Source organism: Dama dama, chromosome 11 (genome assembly GCF_033118175.1).
Source record: "Dama dama isolate Ldn47 chromosome 11, ASM3311817v1, whole genome shotgun sequence".
Classification (NCBI taxonomy): domain Eukaryota; kingdom Metazoa; phylum Chordata; class Mammalia; order Artiodactyla; family Cervidae; genus Dama; species Dama dama.
The window spans coordinates 6,768,913-6,786,672 of NC_083691.1; the positions used below are offsets into that span (position 1 = coordinate 6,768,913).

The following is a 17,760-nucleotide window of genomic DNA, read 5'->3' on the forward strand; positions in this document are numbered from 1 at the left end:
CCCACTCCCTGCCCTGACCCTCAGGGAGGCCGGGTTAGTGAATCTACCATCCCGTGGAGGTCGGGCAGGCTCCTGGCTTTGCTGCACCCCTAGGCAGGCAGGCAGGGCCATACAAGCCTTCAATTCCTAGACTAGAAAGCGTTTAAGGATTTGCCCTGGAGGGGTGGGGCGGGGCTAGAGGCCCAGTAGGGACACCCCGCCACGGCGGCTCTGCTTCTTCCAAAACCCGAGAGCCTAGAGCCGAAGTTGCTGCCTTTGGCTGGGAGTGGGCGGGTGCAGAGTACGGACAAGCCTCCCTGCGCTCTCGCTGCCCCTCCCTGCTCCCGGAGACACACGCGCCCGAGCTCTCTGCCCGCCGTCTCTACCCCCAGCCGCCGCAGCCGAGATGCCGCCCTCCGGCCTGGAGCTGATGAACGGCCAGGTGCTCCCCGCCTTTCTGCTCTGCAGCGCGCTGCTGGTCATTAAGATGTACGTGGTGGCCATCATCACCGGCCAAGTGAGGCTGCGGAAGAAGGTATGTGCGGCTCTCGGGGACCCCCAGTCCCGCGTGCGTGCGCTCACGTCTCCGGCAGCCGCCGGGAAGGCTGGAGTCGCGGACCCTTTGCCAGGGAGTCATCCCGGCCCCGGAGCGTGCGGGAGCGGGTTGGGAAGGACCTGCCCCTCCCAGCCCTGTGGGATGGCTCCTCTGTGGCCCGCATGTCCGTGACCCGTGGTTGTCTTTGTTTTAACCCGAATTTGCACGTTCTGCTTGCGCAGGGGCCGTGCTCACCTCGGTAGCGCTCCGGTCTCAGTATTGGCGCCGCCTAAGCGAGCACTGGCTCGGCGTTTTAAGAGCGTTTTACCCGCTTGCTGTGTCCCCAGGTAAGTTCTCGGCACAGCCAGATTCCCGAGTCCCACTTGAAACTGCAGGGGCGCTCAGCCTCCCTCTGACCCGGCGGTTTCCCGCACCGAAGAGCTGATATTTGGGTGGGATGGAAACCGGCCGAGCAGGAGCCCCGAGAAACCTTTCAGTGGAAATTCCCGACTGGCCCCGGGCGAGGTCGCTCCCAAACCCACCGCAGCCTTCGCACGGCAGATCTCGGGCCAGGCTCCCCTGGAGTTCTCCGAGAGGAATTTCCCCCACCGATCGGAGTCCCGGAGCCAAAACAACAATAAAGATTGACGCCAAGATCTGAGCCCGTGTGGGGTGAGGCGGGGCGCGGGGAGCCGCTGGGCGGGAGGGCTGCTTCCAGCCAGAGCCGGGGGAAACGTTCTGGCCGAGCTCGCCAGCCATCCTGAGCGCCACGAGGGATAGCTGATTACCCACCAGGTATTTCAGAGAGGAGATGTCCCCGGCCCTGCCCTTTTGCCCAGCTCAAAGGCAAGTCGAGGCTGGCTCGGACATCGTCCTGAAGGTGGACGGTCGGCGGGGGAGCCGGGGCGGGGAGGTGGGGTGGGGTGGGGGGCGGGTCTTGCTCAGCCCCTAGTCTCAGCAGGTACAGACAGGACACAAGGCAGGTCGGCCTCCCAGGTGAAGAAACTCCTGGAGCAGAGAGAGGCACACTGGTCATCCCGACTTCTCCCTGCCCTGTACCCACCCCATGCGTGGGGACAGCCTCACAGAGTCTTCCTCACAGACTAACTGAGTCCTTCTTGGAGTGAGCGTTAGTCCCCATCATGGTGGGGAGGAGGGGGCCGTATTCAACTTCTGATCCACACCAGAAACCTGGGCTCCGACAGCTGATGTTGCCTGTGCCGGCAGGGCTTGGATCCAGGTGCCCAGCTCCGGAGCCCACACCCTGCCATGGGGGGATGGCGTTCTCTCAGGGCCGTGCTGGGCCCAGAGCTTTCCTTTTCACGAGGATTAGGGAAGGAAGAGTCAAACCTATTGGGGTGCCTTTCTGTCGGGTCAGTAGGGCGTGGCAGAAAGAAATCACTTGGGCTGTCCCTGGATTCTCCCAACCCTGTGAATTTCCCTCTCATTGCTGCTCCCTGCATTCAGGCAGCCAGGGAAGAGCTGGGGGAACTACCCCATGGGGAGGTGACTCGGGGATGCTCTGGCTCCTCCACCTATTAGCCTGGGGACCGTGGGTAAGTCTGAGAGCTTGATTTCCTCATTGGTAAACTTCAGGATAGTCACGTAGTACCGGGAGAGTTCAGTGCCTGGCAATGAGCAAATGCCCCCACCATTGTTAGTCTTCATTACTTATTAACAATTGTAATTAACATGACCGGCCATAGGTCTCCTGGTGGGGGTACATCCCAAGGCCTGCCCACCCCACCCCCGGTCCCTGCTGGAGGCAGTGCTTCTGCTTCCAATGCTTGCACTGCTGCGGCTCCTGGCCCAGCCAACGTGTATACATGCTGTCTTCAGGGGTGAGCAGCACGTGTCACTGAATGCCAAGACCCTGTGAAAAGTGTCACAGGCCCATGTACTGTGTGCAGGGCCATCAGAACCAGTGATTCTGTGACTTAAGGGCCAGCAAAGAGGAATTCCGGTTGTGGGGGCTCCTGATCACGACAGACACTGCATTCACCTCCAGGGTGAGGAGGGCCAGACCCATCAGACAGGACAGGGAGAAGAAAAGCAAACACTTGGGGACAGACTAGGGTCTTCCCTGCTGGCTCAGATGGTAAAGAATCTGTTGGCAATGCAGGAGACCTGGGTTTGATCCCTGGGTCACAAAGATCCCCTGGAGAAGGGAATGGCAACCCACTCCAGAATTTTTGCCTGGGAAATCCCGTGGACAGAGGAGCCTGGCGGGCTGCAGTCCTTGGAGCCGCAAAGAGTTGGTCACGACTGAGGGGCCAGATATTGGAAGCAGTAGGATCTGTCATTGGATGAGCAATGTAGAAAGCATGCTACAGAGATTCAAGTCTGCTGAGGGGTTGGTGGGGTGGGGTGGGCTGGCTGGATGCCCGCAGGCAATGGTGGAGCAGGAGGAATAGGTGTGGACTTCGATGACCTGAGTGTGTGTAACCTCAGGTCCCTCCCTGCTTTGCAGTGACAATTCATCGAGCGCCCTCCTGGCACCAGGCATTGTGCCATGGCATCTCCACTTAACTTCCTTCGTGTGGTAGATGATCTCAGTGTGATCTGAAGTTCACAGATGAGGAAGCTGAGACCCAGGAAAGTTCAGATACCTGCAGTTAGTTCCTGTGGGGCTGGGTTTCTCACTGGGGCCTGTCAAGGCTCTCTCACTGCTCTCAGTTCAAAGTCTAAATTCTTAGGATGCCTCTAGGACCCCTACAATTTGATCTTGGAACTCTGTCCCTTGCTTGTCACTGCTCCAGCCATGCTGGTTTTTTATTCTTCACACATGTTCTTCTTCCGACCCCAGGGCCTTTGCACATGCTGTTCCTGATGCCTTGAATGTGGTTGCTATAACCCTCCCATTTTCCGGTTAATGTTGTCGCATCCTTCAAGTCTCAGCTTTACTGTCACTGCCTCAGAGAAGCCTTCTCTGATTCCCAGACTTGGTCGGGTCTCCCATGAACATTCTCAAAGCTAACCCTGTCTTCTTTTTCCTTACTCTGACCACCTGATCTTTTCTGGTTCATTGGCAAGTCCCTCATCACACTGTGAGCTTCCCAAGAGCAGGGATAAGGGGGCCTTTTTCTTACTCTTTTCAAGCTGCTATACAAAAAAATACCAGAGACTGGGTGGCCTAGCAACAACAAAAATTTATTTCTCACAGTTTTAGAGACTGGGAAGTCCAAGGTCAAGGCACTAGCAAGTTCAGTGTCGGGTGAGGGCCCACTTCCTGGTTCATAGATGGCGGTCTTCTTGCTGGGTCCTCACACTGCAAAGGGGGAAGGGAGCTCTCTGGAGTCTCTTTTATGAGTGTTGATCTCATTCAAGAGAGCTCCACCCTCATGACCTCATCACCTCCCAAAGGCCCCACCTCCTAACACCGTCACACTGGGAGTTACGTTTTTTTTGAGGGGGGGAGTGGGGGAGTCAGGTTTTAACACAGGAAATTCGCAGGGACACGAGCATTTAGTTCATAGCAGCCTTGTTCACGATGAGTCCCCAGCGCTCAGCACACAGTGGAGTTCACGGACGCTGCTGAATGGACATGTATGTGACTGCATTGCCACAGACCTAGTCCACTGGGCCGTCCATCTCATGAACAGTAATTCTCAGCTGATGTATTCCAGGCTTTTGCCAACCCCGAGGATGCTCAGAGACATGGAGGCCTCCAGTATTGCCGGAACGACCCAGATGTGGAACGCTGCCTCAGGCAAGTACCCTTGGTCCTTGGCCAGATCACAGCCTGTTCTTTCAGACCCTTTTCTGAACATGGGGCGCTTGGAGGATGCCCAGGAGCCAAGATCTTCTGCCTTCTGAATCCTGTTAAACAGTTTTCATTTATTCATTGATTTCATTTCTAGTTAAGTATTAGTTCAGAAAAGAAAAGTTAGGAAAAGTATTATAGTACGTCCTCATGGCTCAGCATGACAGAGTTAGAAAAGGTTATTCAGTGTGAATTTATTCAGTCCGTCTCTAACCTCTGACCTGAAGAATCTGCTCTCCAGGGGCTCACGCTGTTACCGGTGTCTTATGCATTTTCTTGGAGAAACTTCTTCTGCATTTACAACACACACGCTGTGCTTTTTCCACTGTATCCCCAAAGGATCACCCTTTACCCACTTATTTATACTGTGGGTTTTTTTTTTAATGTAACAACAGAAATTGTTTCACATCAGCCTATATAGGGGCCTCATTCATTACATCAGTGCCATCGTATTTATGCCGTTTCTCTGTTGAATGGATGGTCCGTAACTGATCCAACCTCTTCCCCTCTGATGGCATTTAGGCTGAGTCTTTCTCTGTTATGAACAGAGTGCATCAAAACCTCTTTCCTTTGCCTTTGTGTGTACGTGTGAACAAACCTGCAGGATGCAATCAAATGGTAAGAAATACTGTCTAATGGTACCTAAGTCCATTCCCACCACTGGTGTGTGAGATGTTTCTCTATGCTCCTGCCAGTATGACGGGTGAAAATGTATGTCCCTTTTCACTTTTACGTTGCGTTTCTTTCTTCCTTCCTTTCTTTTTTGGCTGCGCTGGGTCTTTGTTGCTGCGCATGGGCTTTCTCTAGTTGTGGCTAACCACTGGACCACCAGGGAAGCCCCTTTACTTTGCATTTCCGAATGAAGCTGAACATCTTTTCGTAGGCTTAGCTTTCCCCAGTCAATCAAAAACAGTTTTTTCTTATAGAGATCAGAACTATTCATTGCAGTTTGGTAATACTGAAAACGTGTAGAGGATAAGGGGGGAAACCACTCACAAATCCAATCACTGTTGACATGTTCTTCTAGCTCCTCTTTGCCGTCTGTCTAAATATTTTTCATAGCCTAAGGCGTGCATTGTACACCTAATTTGGGGTTCTGCATTTTTTCAGATAATGCTATTTCATGAGCACTTTCCATGTCAGTAAATACTACTCAAAAAGTGATTCTTAAAAAAGAGCTGTGTAGGGAGTTCCCTGGTGGTCTAGTGGTTAGGACTTAGTGGTTTCACTGCTGTGGGCTGGGTTCAATTCCTGGTCAGGAAGCTGAGATCCCACCAGCCTCACGTGCGGCCAAGAAAAGGAAGGGGCTGTGTAAAATTCCATCGGATGTTAATCACAAAGCTGGTCTCAGTGGGTATTTTGGCAGTTTCCTCTGCTGTTTTACACCAATAGGCTGGAGAACCAGGAGGAGGCCCTCCCCGGGGATGGGGATTGTCAGTGGAGTGGAATGGGGATGGGAAGGATGGGCAGCTTAGACAGGAGGGAGACGGAGACAAACCCTCACATGGTTCTTATCACATTCCCATGAGTCACAGGCAGACATGGGTGGGACAAAGCAGTAAAAATAATAGAGATTCTTTTACGGAAAGAAAGTCAGTGGGGTTTTTCCTTACATTTTTCTTGGCCATTGAAGATGACACATGTATTTGCGGTTTTTTAAAGTTACAGAAATGCATAATATAGAAAGTGAGATTCATTGCTATTTCACCCTTTCTAATCTGCAATTCATGGGGTCGCAAAGGGTTGGACACGACTGAGCAACTGAACTGAACTGAATGTAACTATGGGCTTCCCTGGTGGCCCAGTGGTAAAGAATCCGCCTGCAATGCAAGAGACATGAGTTCAGTCCCTGGGCCGGGAAGATCCTCTGGAGAAGGAAGTGGCAACCCACTCCAGTATTCTTGCCTGGAGAATCCCATGGACTGAGGACCCTGGAGGGGCTACAGTCCGCTGGGTCTCAAAAGAGTTGGATACAACTTAGCCACAACGACAATGTAATTACAGGATACAGTCCTTCACATGAGTTCCATCCGTCCATCTGTCCACCTGTTAGTTCACTCCACATCTAATGAGCACTTCCTAAGCGTCAGGCGCTTCCCTGGTAGCTCAGCTGGTAAAGAATCCGGCCACAATTCGGGAGACCTGGGTTCGAGCCCTGGGTTGGGAAGACCCCCTGGAGAAGGGAAAGGCTACCCACTCCAGTATTCTGGCCTGGAGAATTCCATGGGCTGTATAGTCCATGGGGTCACAAAGAGTCGGACACGACTGAGCGACTTTCACGTCACTTCCTAAGTGTTACGTACTGTGCTAAGCACTAGTTGTACTTTGGTGAACAAAAGCCTCACCCATCACGATAATCCATACGTGACCCTCAGGCCATCTGCTTGTGGGGAAGGGTGTGATTAGTAGCAGGGACAGCAGGCTGCCAAGACTGTGTATACTCAGAACATCCACCCAGAGGAGTGTTTGTTTTCTCCCAGGGTGTGTGAGTTCTGCCTAGCAAAGCTTACTTGTGGCACAGGAGTAGTTATACAGGTTCCTGAGTGCTTTATTTCTGCTGGCTGTAACCATGCCAGGGAGAGACCACACACCTGCCTGGTGCCAAGACACCACCAACACCCCCCCACACACAATTTAACTTTTATTTCTGAACAAAAGGACCTATGATCTACAGATGTTGTTTAGTCACTAGGTCATGTCTGACTCCTATGACTGGACTGTAGCCCACCAGGTTCCTCTGTCCATTGGATTTCCCAGGCAAGAATACTGGAGTGGGTTGCCATTTCCTCCTCCAGGGGATCTTCCCGGCCCAGGGAACAAACTCATGTCTCCTGCATTGCAGGTGGATTGTTTACCACTGGGCCACCAGGGAAGCCCCTAATATCTACTGTACAAATGCTCAGATGGCTGAAATTCAGTTCAGTACTTTCTGAGCACCTCTTATCTAATAATGTTTTATATAATTCAATGAGTGTTTACTGGGGACCTTCCATGGACTGGTATTTACTGGGACTTACTATGCCAGACCCAGGGGCTCTTGGGCCCCCCAGGGCTCCTCCTCCTGACTTCACAAAACTTCATGAAACCTCAAGGGTACAGAGAATCACACATCCTGTCATCCGCTACCGGAGAACTGGCTGGAACCTGATGGGAGATGCCCTGGAAGCAAAAGTGAGTTAAATATTAGACCAGGGCTTTTAGCGCAGCCAGGGCCACCTTCTACACAAACAGGAAAACATTTAGGCCCTGGTTCTTAGAGCACAGATCTGCCTTGTGGATGAGCGTAGGCTGGAGCCCAAACGTGAACCCCACTCTGGGGGAAGTTGGAAAACAGATTTCAAGGAAAGTTTTGAAACCCAGGCTCATCCTTTTAGCGATTCCCTATTAAGTTTCTCCGGTTTTCCTGGTAGCTAAGCTGGTAAAGAATCCACCTGCAATGCAGGAGACTCAGTTCATTTGCTGGGTCAGGAAGATCCCCCTGGAGAAGGGATAGGCTACCCACTCCAGTATTCTTGGGCTTCCCTGGTGGCTCAGATGGTAAAGAATCTGCCTGCAGTGCAGGAGACCTGGGTTTGATCCCTGGGTTGAGAAGATCCCCTGGAGGAGGGCATGGCAACCCACTCCAGTATTCTTGCCTGGAGAATCCCCGTGGACAGAGGATCCTGGCGGGCTACAGTCCATGGGGTCGCAAAGAGCTGGATACGATGGAGTGACTAACACTTTCACTTTTCATCGAAGTCTGGCGTTGTGTCTTTTGACCAAATTCTGAGTTTGTGTGAATGCAACTGCTATGGGTGGGTGGGGCGGGGGGCTCTCTAAGTGGCCCCGAGAAAGGAAGACAATAAGCACCTGACCCAAGCTTTGGGATAGTTCTGATTATCTGGAGCGTGTAGATGACATCTGAGTGAACTGGTTTGTCAGGAGATTGGGTCCCGACATCTCTGCATTAGAAGTCCCTTAAGACACCACCCAGCACATTATTTGTGGATGGTGGACAGATGCCCAGAGACAGAGACTTGACCAAGGTCAAGTGTCTAATGAGCACCCAGCGAGCTGCAGGCTGCAGGCCTCGCACACTTCCTCCCCCCCGCCCTCGTGCCATAAAATGTTTTTTATTAATTTGGCCTGCCCTTCTGAGGGTGGTTGGGAGTCTGGCAAAACAGCTTTAGCAGTCGTGTCCAAGACGGGGCTGGTGATGGTGATGATGACAAAGAGGGAGACAGCTAGATCAGGACAAAGCTACTCCGTGCCAGGGGGCCTCCCTGGAGGCTCGGTGGTAGAGAATACCCCTGCCAGTGCAGGAGACACAGGTTGGATCCCCGGATCGGGAAGATCCCCTGAAGAAGGAAATGGCAATCCATTCCAGGATTCTCTCCTGGGAAGTGCCATGGACAGAGGAGCCTGGTGGGCTACAGTCCCTGGGGTCACGAAAGAGTTGAACATGACCAAGCGACTAAACAGCAACGAGCTCAGAGCCAGGCAGGGTTCTAAGCATAATAGGGACCAACTCGTCCACTTGGCAGTAACCTTCCAAGGGCGGAACTAGTAGCTATAGTGGAGGAAGCCCGTCTGCCAAGGCCACATCGCTCATGATGGCTAAGCTGCCATTGAGCCCAGGCCGTCAGATATGAGCTCTGCCCTCCTTGCAAGAATGCAGTTTAACTCTATTTTATACCTGCCTTTAAAACTAAGCAGCCTTTACCTCGTATCAAACCTGACTTCCAAGAAATCATCTGGGTGGATAAGAATGGGCCCAACACAAGAGGAGAGAGCTGGCTGGCTGCCAGCCGCCATCCCTGCCCAGGAGGAGCTGGCGGGGACGGGGACGGGGCCCTCTCCCCACCCCTGTCACTTGATGCAGTAAAGTGCAGCTAGTGTTGCACTATCTGGTGAGGGGAAGGGGCCGGCCTGATGCTGCAGGAGGCCATGCAAGTCCAGTCTGGCAGGAAACAGCTTTGAGTGACCTTTACCTTTAAAAAAAGTGGTTGTTATTGGAATGACACGTTTTTGCCCAAGCTTCTGTCTGGTACGTGACTCTCTCCGTGTCTCTCTGCTCAGATCCTGGGATGGGAGGAGGGCATGAGTTACCTTGCCTCATCCAGCTGAATGCCCCACGTCTCCCCCATCCTTACCACTTGTGGCTTTGCGGGGCCCCGCTGTGGTTTTCAGTGTACCAGAGGGAGGAGGATGGGAGACTGGGTACCCCAGGGGCCGAAGGTCAGAGCTGAGGGGCTTTATCAGCTCCCCAACACCTCTGTTCCCTCGAAGGTGACCCCCTCAATCCTCTAGTCCCGAATGCGGGGGCCAGGAGGTGGGGCCAACCTCCCATCCTTACGCCTCCTCCCCGCCCTGTGTCCCCTGATTTCTTCACCTCACCTGTGCTTGGGGTTTGGCCAAGGATCCTCTCAACAGCTTTCTGAGAAGTGACTCACCCTTAAAGTGTAAATACCTCCTTTAAGGAGAAGTGCCTGAATGAATGGGTATCATATGCTAGTTATGCTTTTCCTGAAACTTTCCCAGAAACGTCCAGGATGACAAAAATACTCCCAGCTGGCACCATCTCATGAATCACCTGTGGGAGACAGACCACATTTTCTGGGACACATAGACTTCACGAGAGATAGGTTCTCCGAGGTGTCTGTCTGAGTGTGTGTGTGGGGGGGTTGTTGTTACACAGCTCCTTCTCCATAGCATGGGATGATTTTATAGCCACAGTTGCTGCCTCCTCCCAGATAACATAAGGGACTTGCTCGATTGAGGAGCTGGAGTGGCCCCCATCCCCAGTTTCCCCCCCACTTTGTCCCTGAAGCCAAAACCCAGCCGGCTTCTTTCACATGGGCATCTAGCAGTATTTCCCCCAGCTTGTGAGACCAGCCCTGCTATAGACTTGTGTTCCCTGGGGCTGGGTCCCGAGGTCGGGCTCTGTGAGATAAGGAGAAGGAAGACTCATGGTTGGTTGGTCCAAGATATGGGGACAGAGACACCAACTGCTATGTCCCGAGTCTGATGTAAGAAAGATCCAGGCCCTGATAGGTTTACGGAATTCCAGACCCCTTACTCTGCTTCTTGAGGGCTCTCTCCCCAGCTTATCCTGATCCTGCCTCACTCCCTCTTATGACCACATTCCAGACACATGTGGAATGCTCACTTCCTGAGCCTTCAACACACTCTGCCCATTCCCACCTCAGGGCCTTTGCACATGCCCACCTTCTCCCTGGAGAGTTCATCCCTGCACAGATGGCCCCTCACTTTTCAGGCTTCACCACAAATGTCTCCTTCCCTGACCACACCCACCCTAGTCATGCTGCAGAGACCCCTGCAGCCCTGGATTTTGGAGGGCTCCTCCTCCCTGCCCTGCCCAATTCCTAGCATCCACATACCATGGCCCTTGGCTGAGACTCTCTTTGCAAGAGTGGGAGGGAAGAGGAGGACCACAGCAGGTCCCCACTTAGGAGCTGCTGGGCTGGGCCTGGCTTGCTGGTGCAATCTTGGTGAAACCTTCCAGCTGAAAGGTTTGGAGAAGGGGCTTCACTTCCAGCAGCATCTCCACGCCTCACACATGTGGCCTGTCCTCAGGGGAGGTCACAGCTCGGGCACTGTGTTCCTGTTTATTTGCGCCTCCAGCATGCCATCTCTGGCTTTGGTCTCTTGCTTAGTCTCTAATTTATGGGACTCGACCTCCCTCCACAGAGGAAGCTGCCCATTAGCAGGAGTCATGGAAAATGTGAACCGACTCTTAGCTGAAGTGGATGAGTTTTCTTTGTTGGTCATTTTTTTATGGCCGGGTTAAACACAGCCACCCCCACGCTCATCCCCATCACCCCACATACACACACACTTGATCATTTTAAACAAAGAAAGAAGCAGGGTAGCACAGATGAAACAGCCTCACTACTGTCCAGCGATTGGCTGGCTCCATGAGTGGAAGTTGTTACTGTTATCCCTGAATCCCCAAGAGGAGGAGGGTTTGCTTAGATTTAGGGACAGAAGAAGACAGAGCCAGGCGTGGCTGTCAGACATGTGTTTTTAGCCCGTCCTACTGGGGAGGGTCCAGGAACTTGCATTCAGAAGGAAGCGGCCTCAGAAAAGCCCTGCCTTGGGGAAAGGTACACAGCATGGACTGGGGAGTGCCCTGGTAATCTAGTGGTTTGGATTCAGCACTTCTACTACTGTGTCCTGGGTTCAATTCCTGGTCAGGGAACTGAGATCTCATAAGCCATGTGGTACAGCCAAAACTGAAAAAAAAAAAAAAAAAAAAGATCAGGGGCTGGAGGCAGACCTAGGCCCCACCCCAGCTCTCATGCAACCCCAGTGAGCCCCACTTTTCCCTGCTGGTGTCCAAGGCCAGAGGGGAGGACGGGGGGACCATGGCAGGTGCTGGGTCCTGGCGAGCCCTAGGGCTTGGTAGGAAAACCCAGGCGGCAGCCCTTCGTGGCTCCTAGGCCATTAACAGGGCTGCACTTCCTGAGCTGCTTGCAGGCACCAGCTTGGAGTCATGATCCCCCTCTGCCTCTGGGGTACCTCCTTGTCCCGGCCACAACGGACGTGAGTCTGGCACCCCAGAGATGATTCCCAGGGGTGCAGGGCCTTTGGGGGCAGAGGGTCCCAGCATCCAGGACATTCTCAAAGCTGACACCTGGCTGACCGCACCCCTTTGCCTTCTCAGAGCCCACCGGAACGACATGGAGACCATCTACCCCTTCCTGTTCCTGGGCTTTGTCTACTCCTTCCTCGGGCCGAACCCCTTCGTCGCCCGGATGCACTTCCTGGTCTTCTTCCTGGGCCGCATGGTGCACACCGTGGCCTATCTGGGGAAACTGCGGGCGCCCACCCGCTCCCTGGCCTACACCCTGGCCCAGCTCCCCTGCGCCTCCATGGCCCTGCAGATTGTCTGGGAGGCAGCCCGCCACCTGTGACCAGCCGCGGATGCCACCTCGGCCGCCAGACCACTGGCCACGAGCCTCCGGGGCTGAACCTGGGGGACTGATGGCCCCTTTGAGATTGTGACAGGCCCCAGGGCCTGGTTTCCTGGCGACTGACTGAGCACATGATCTTGGGCCTGGGGGGCCTGTGTGTGTTTGCCCGTGTGTCCCCTGGATTCCTGGGTGAAGCGGCCGATTTTGGAACCGTTTAGAGATGGATTGTCATGATTGATAGAAAATTTTTCCACTGTAAAAACCTTCCTCCTTCTTCCTCCCCAATGCTGGGAAAAGTGAACAGAGGCTCGGTTCAGGTTTTAGAACCTAATGACCTTCTGAATCCAGGGATGTAATAAATGAGGACTTCTCACCTCCACCGCAGAGATTCTGGTTCAGCTGGTCAAGAGGGGAGCCTGGGCATCTGCATTTTTAGAAAGCTCCCTTGAGAGTCCCAGCAATGGCAGGACCTGGGTATCATTGCCAGTTCTGTCTTGGGGAGGCCCAGGGCAGGCAGGGTGTGAATTTCCCTTAGGATGGGAGTTGAGTGAGGTGGGGGTGGGGTTGTGTGCCTTCGTGCCCCGCTGACACTTCCCTGTGTTCCGGACACGTTCCTTGGCTCGACGTTTCTCTCCTTGGCACAGGCGCTGATTGGGAGGGCCCACCAGTAAGGCTGGCCTTCTCTTCCTGAGGCTTTAGTTGCTCCAAAGCACTGTCAGTCAAGAATGATGGGCTTTGAAGGACCAACCGCTAGAAGAAATTTTCTGGCTCCTTCCATATTTGTGAGGTTTGAAAACCGCCGATGTGCCCCTGGACCCTTGGTCTAAGACTGTGTGGGTTCAGCCATTAGGAAGTGTCCTTGCCTGCTGCTTCCTGGCCGTCCGCTGCTGTTCGGGCTGGCCGAGGATCTGGCTCCCTGGACACTTTTGTGGGCTTGTGTCTGGGGCAAACACACAAACACGCCCAGACTAGGGTGTTACCCCACTCAGAATGCAAGCAGACTCCTGGGAGACACCCTCTCCACCTCCTGCCACGGGCAAGTAGCGGGGGTCACTCAGCCAGCATTTTGGCAGAGGAGGAAATCAAAGCTCCGAGTGGACTCCCTGCAGTGCAGGATCAGCTCTGAACCCAGCTTGTGTCTGGCTTCCAAACCGGCTCTAACCACTGCGCCCTCCGGCCTCACTTTCCACACCCACCACCCCCACCCAGCACTGCCCCTTTCTTCTAGGATCTGGGGATGCCCCCTCCCACCACCCTGCAGCCCCTGAACCTCTGCCCCGGAAGACTGATGAGGACTGACGGGCTTGCCTATTAGGGCGGCGGGAGTGGGCCGGGCCTCCCTGGGGACCCCAGGCCTCACAAGAATTCGGAGTTAGGCCCCGTCCGGCCGCGCTGGGAGCTGCCAGTGGGTAACACTGCCCCCTGGTGGTGAGATGAGCCTCTGTTCAGGAAAAGGGAAAAAGTGAAAGTCTCTCAGTTGAGTCCGACTCTTTGCGACCCCATGGACTGTGAATTCTCTAGGCCAGAATACTGGAGTGGGTAGCCTATCCCTTCTCCAGCGGCTTCCCGACCCAGAAATCGAACCAGGGTCTCCTGCATCGCAGGCGGATTCTTTACCAACTGAGCTATCAGGGAAGCCCCAAAATGTTTATTTATATTATTATTATTATCAGCTGCATCGAGTCTTTGTTAAAGTGCATGGGCTTAGTTGTACCACAGCATGTGAGATCTTACGTACCCGACCGGGGATCAAACCTGCGTCTCCTGCATTGAAAGCATGGAATCTGAACCACTGGACCGTCGCTTCTAAGGCCGCCACTGCACATCCGGGAAACAGGAAGGCACAGCCCGGAGAGCAGTGCCTGCCGTCTGCTAAGCAGGGGCTGGGCGTGGTGTTCACAACTTTTTTTTCCCCACTTGAAGCTTAAACACATCCCAGGAGGGAGGTATTTCTGCTTTTTGATGAGGAAAGGCTCTGAAAGGAACCGCGGCTTGTCCAGCGTCCCTGAGCTGGGGTGGAACAGAGGCACGGACCTAGTGTGTGCGCTTGTATTTTAATATTTTCCCTTCTGGGGAAAGAGGGGCTGAGAAGGCAAAGTGCCCAGATCAGACCCGGGTGAGGAGGGCATCCGACACTCACGGGGACTGCGTGACCCTGGAAATAGGTGAGGGGGCCGCCCCTCGGAGCTGCAGGGGCCGCAGCCCCTTGTGCCCTGCCTGGGTCGCTGAGCCGCAACAGTGGGGCTGGGCGGACAGCAAGACTTCAGACAGTGACAACTCCAAGCGCTCAGCGCCCTAATGGGGGGTTGGACAGTGGGAGCCCCAGGAGGGCCTCTAATCCCTGCTGGGGAGGGGCTTCCTGGAGGAGGTGGCAACTCACCTGTGATGGGGGTAAGTCAGGCTGGTTTGTTTTTTTGTGGGGGTTGTCCAATCAGGCTGAGGGAATTGAGATACAAAGACGAGCAGAGCTCAGCCCCCTGAGGTCAGTGCCTGGGAAGTGGAGGGGAGGCGTGGGAGGGAGGGGGGCGTGAAGGGAGGATGATGGGGGGGGGGGCTGAGTGGGGAGCTGTGGATGAGGAGGGGAAGGAGGTTAAAGGGGTGAGCGGCAGTGGGGCTCCTTCGAAGATTTGGAGCCTTGTTGCGGGGTTCCGAGCCAGGCTGGGGACAAGCCAGTGTGCTTGGGGATCTGGGTTTGTTTGACAAACCGTCTCTCTTGGAGAGAGAGGGCAGTGAAGTGAGGTCAACAGCTGGGCAGTGGCCCATGATCCCCGGGTGGTACAGACGATGCCCGACTGCCCCTCCAGGAGCTGGGGGGGGGGGTGCCCAGGAGAGAGGTGCATGCAGCCCAGCGGCAGGGAGGGGCCGCCCCAGGGTGCTGTCCAGGGGCAGCTGGCAGGAGCCCGGTGACTTTTCCAGAACAGACCCAACCCTCCAGGACTGGGGAAGGGCTGCAGGCGACCTCCCCAGTGGGGAGCAGCTGCCCCTGTGGCCGCACACCCAGGCCATGAAAGCCTGTGTGCCTCTCCTGGGCAGCAGCGGGTGAGACCGGTGAGGCGGGGGGGTCTGCTGACCAGTGCTCAGCCCCACCCCCACCCTGCCCCAGGCCATGCTGGGCACCAGCGCCAGTTGCCCTCGGGCCCCAGCCTGAGTTCCTCTGACTTCCCGTTCACCCTCCTGGGCTCCATCCGCACATGAGACCCCCACCTTCCTCCTGACCCTGGGCGGGGGCGGGGGGGCTGGTAGAGCAAAGCAGAGGCCGTGCGGAGCCTGGGGCCTCTGGAACCAAGGCCCAGGGTGCAGGCAAGGACTTTGGGGCACAGTCCGGGCCTGGAAACACACGGCTACCCCTGGCTGGGGCTTGGTGTCTGGGAAGGGGGCATCTTCTCCTCGGCTCTGAGTCAGGTGAAAGCCCTGAGCAGGGCCCTTGGGCTGCGAGTTGAGGCCGTCACCTCAAAATGTTGCCAATATGGTTTAATGCGGTAGAACCTTTTCCCCCATCCCAGGACACACCCATTCTGAGGAAGCCCATGCCAGGTGATGGCTGGTGGGCCCCAACTGGACTCCCCAGTCTTCTAGGAGGCCCCTTGGGGGAACCGCTGGGGCTCCCTCGTTTAATGGATTTCATGGCTCTAGCCTTCAAGAGTATGTGGTCCTTGGTATGTGGTACCCTGGTACGTGAGGGACTTGGAGGAACAGGCCAGGATGAGAGGACAAAGGGGCTGGTTTTCAGTCCTGGAGGCAGGATCGGAACCTGGGGTCCCCCTCGGAAGGTGGAGCCCAAGCCCCACAGCATTAAGGGCTCCCGGGACTTCTGTGCGTGTCCCAGGAGGCCACTGGCTTCTGGGGCTGGAAGCTTGTGTGTGCCAGGCCCTCTGCTGGCTTCTTCCTACTTGGCGGGGGCTGGCGAACCCCGCAGCATCTTCCTTCCTCCTCGTCCGCCTCTCCCTCTAGAATGTGCATTTTGGGGGAGCAGAAATTTGGGTTTGTGTCGTTCCCTGCGCACCTGTGTCCCCAGGGCTTGTAAGAGCATCTGGCTTCTAGGGCATGTCTATTAATGAATGAATGATGTGTAAAATAAATGTATATGTGTGTGTGTGTGTACACATAGTATAGACATAGGGATTCAGAACTGGTTTTATCCCAGATGGAATTCCACAACAGAAAAATATGAATTGAGGGTGTTTGGCATAGGGGAGATGTCACTGGTGTGTCATAGATGCAGGTGATATTTGTTCTCAGGAGCTCAAAATCTGGCCCTCTTGTCATTGTTTGAGATTTTCCTTAATAATACCTCTGCACTTCCTCCCAGGGCTTTCGATGGTCCATACCATGAATTTTAACAGCTCCCTGGCCTTCCATCATCCCGGATACCCTCATCATTTATTTATCTGCCCTTATCGTTGGATAATTAATTTTCCAAGCTGCATCAGCATAAGCAATGCTTTCGTGGGCACCTTCGAACATAAATGTCTGTGCCAATCTATTGTTTTCAGGTACATTACTAGAAGTAAAATTACTGGGCCAAAAGGCATGCCTGTTTTTAAGGTGTGTAGTATATATTGTTCTCCAAAAAGATGGTTCCAATTTGAATAGGGTTCTAAAAAGAGTTTTGTCAACTTTTAGTACCCAAGTAGGGAAATGTACAAGTGTGCATAGAGACCACCCACAATCTACCTCCCTGAGAAAACAACAGTTCACGCTATGACTTTCCAGATTTTTAAACTATGCTTATTAAATAAACATACAAACTGTATATAAAATATGTAATATGCATATATTTTTATGCATATTAAACACATTATATTTATATTTTATATATTACCTCCCTTCCCCGGAGATCCTGCTATGTGGCCACCCAGGAGACAGTGGTTGCTCCTCCTGGTCTGTGTGCCCACCAAGAAGATGTTGAGTAGCTTCATTTTTTTACAGTTTGAATTATGAAAATAATAGGGCTGTTCTTTCCATTTTCTGAATATAATAAATTATGACATTGGATTATCCTGTTTCATACTACACACATCTCCTCAGACATGCGGATGGGCCTGCCATCTAGAATTTAACTTGCTTTTTTAAAAAATTTCTTTATTTTTGGCTGTGCTGGGTCTTCATTGCTGGGTGGACTTTTCTCTAGTTGTGGCGAGCGAGGGCCACTCTCTAGTTGCAGTGAATGGGCTTCTCGTTGCAGTGGCCTCTCTTGTTGCGGAGCCCCGAATCTAGGGCACTCAGGCTCAGCAGTTGCGGTTCCCCGGGCTTAGAGCACAGGCTCAGTAGTTGTGGCACACGGACTTAGCTGCTCCGCAGCATGTGGGATCTTCCCTGACCAGGGATCGAACCTGTGTCTCCTGCATTGGCAGATGGATTCTCCATCACTGAGCCTCCAGCGAAGTCCCTTAACTTGCTTTTTAAAAAAAAATTTGCACTACATTGTAACCCTCCAGGGAATATATTGTCACTGGAGGAAGAGGACTAGGTGGGCAGGATGTTGCTTTGAGGGGAGTGTGGGAGGAAGGGACACTGTGGGGAGAGGGGATGAGTTGTCAAGATTGTCTGAAGAATCTGGGGTAGAA

The 17,760-nt window shown here is 53.8% G+C and overlaps 1 protein-coding gene across 1 annotated transcript; it reads left to right on the forward strand.

The window, feature by feature from the left end:
• The first annotated feature begins 209 nt into the window (after positions 1–209).
• PTGES (prostaglandin E synthase) lies at positions 210–12,572 on the forward strand. Its single transcript, XM_061154422.1, has 3 exons — positions 210–514; positions 4,141–4,223; positions 11,944–12,572. The coding sequence occupies exons 1-3, from the start codon at positions 386–388 to the stop codon at positions 12,191–12,193; spliced, it is 462 nt and encodes a 153-aa protein (XP_061010405.1). The 5' UTR covers positions 210–385; the 3' UTR covers positions 12,194–12,572.
• Positions 12,573–17,760: the final 5,188 nt, after the last annotated feature.

Coding starts and splice junctions, on each gene's coding strand:
- PTGES (XM_061154422.1), top strand. CDS start 386: ATGCCGCCCTCCGGCCTGGAGCTGATGAACGGCCAGGTGCTCCCCGCC. Junction 515..4,140: donor AAGTGAGGCTGCGGAAGAAG/GTATGTGCGGCT, acceptor GATGTATTCCAG/GCTTTTGCCAACCCCGAGGA. Junction 4,224..11,943: donor GATGTGGAACGCTGCCTCAG/GCAAGTACCCTT, acceptor TTGCCTTCTCAG/AGCCCACCGGAACGACATGG.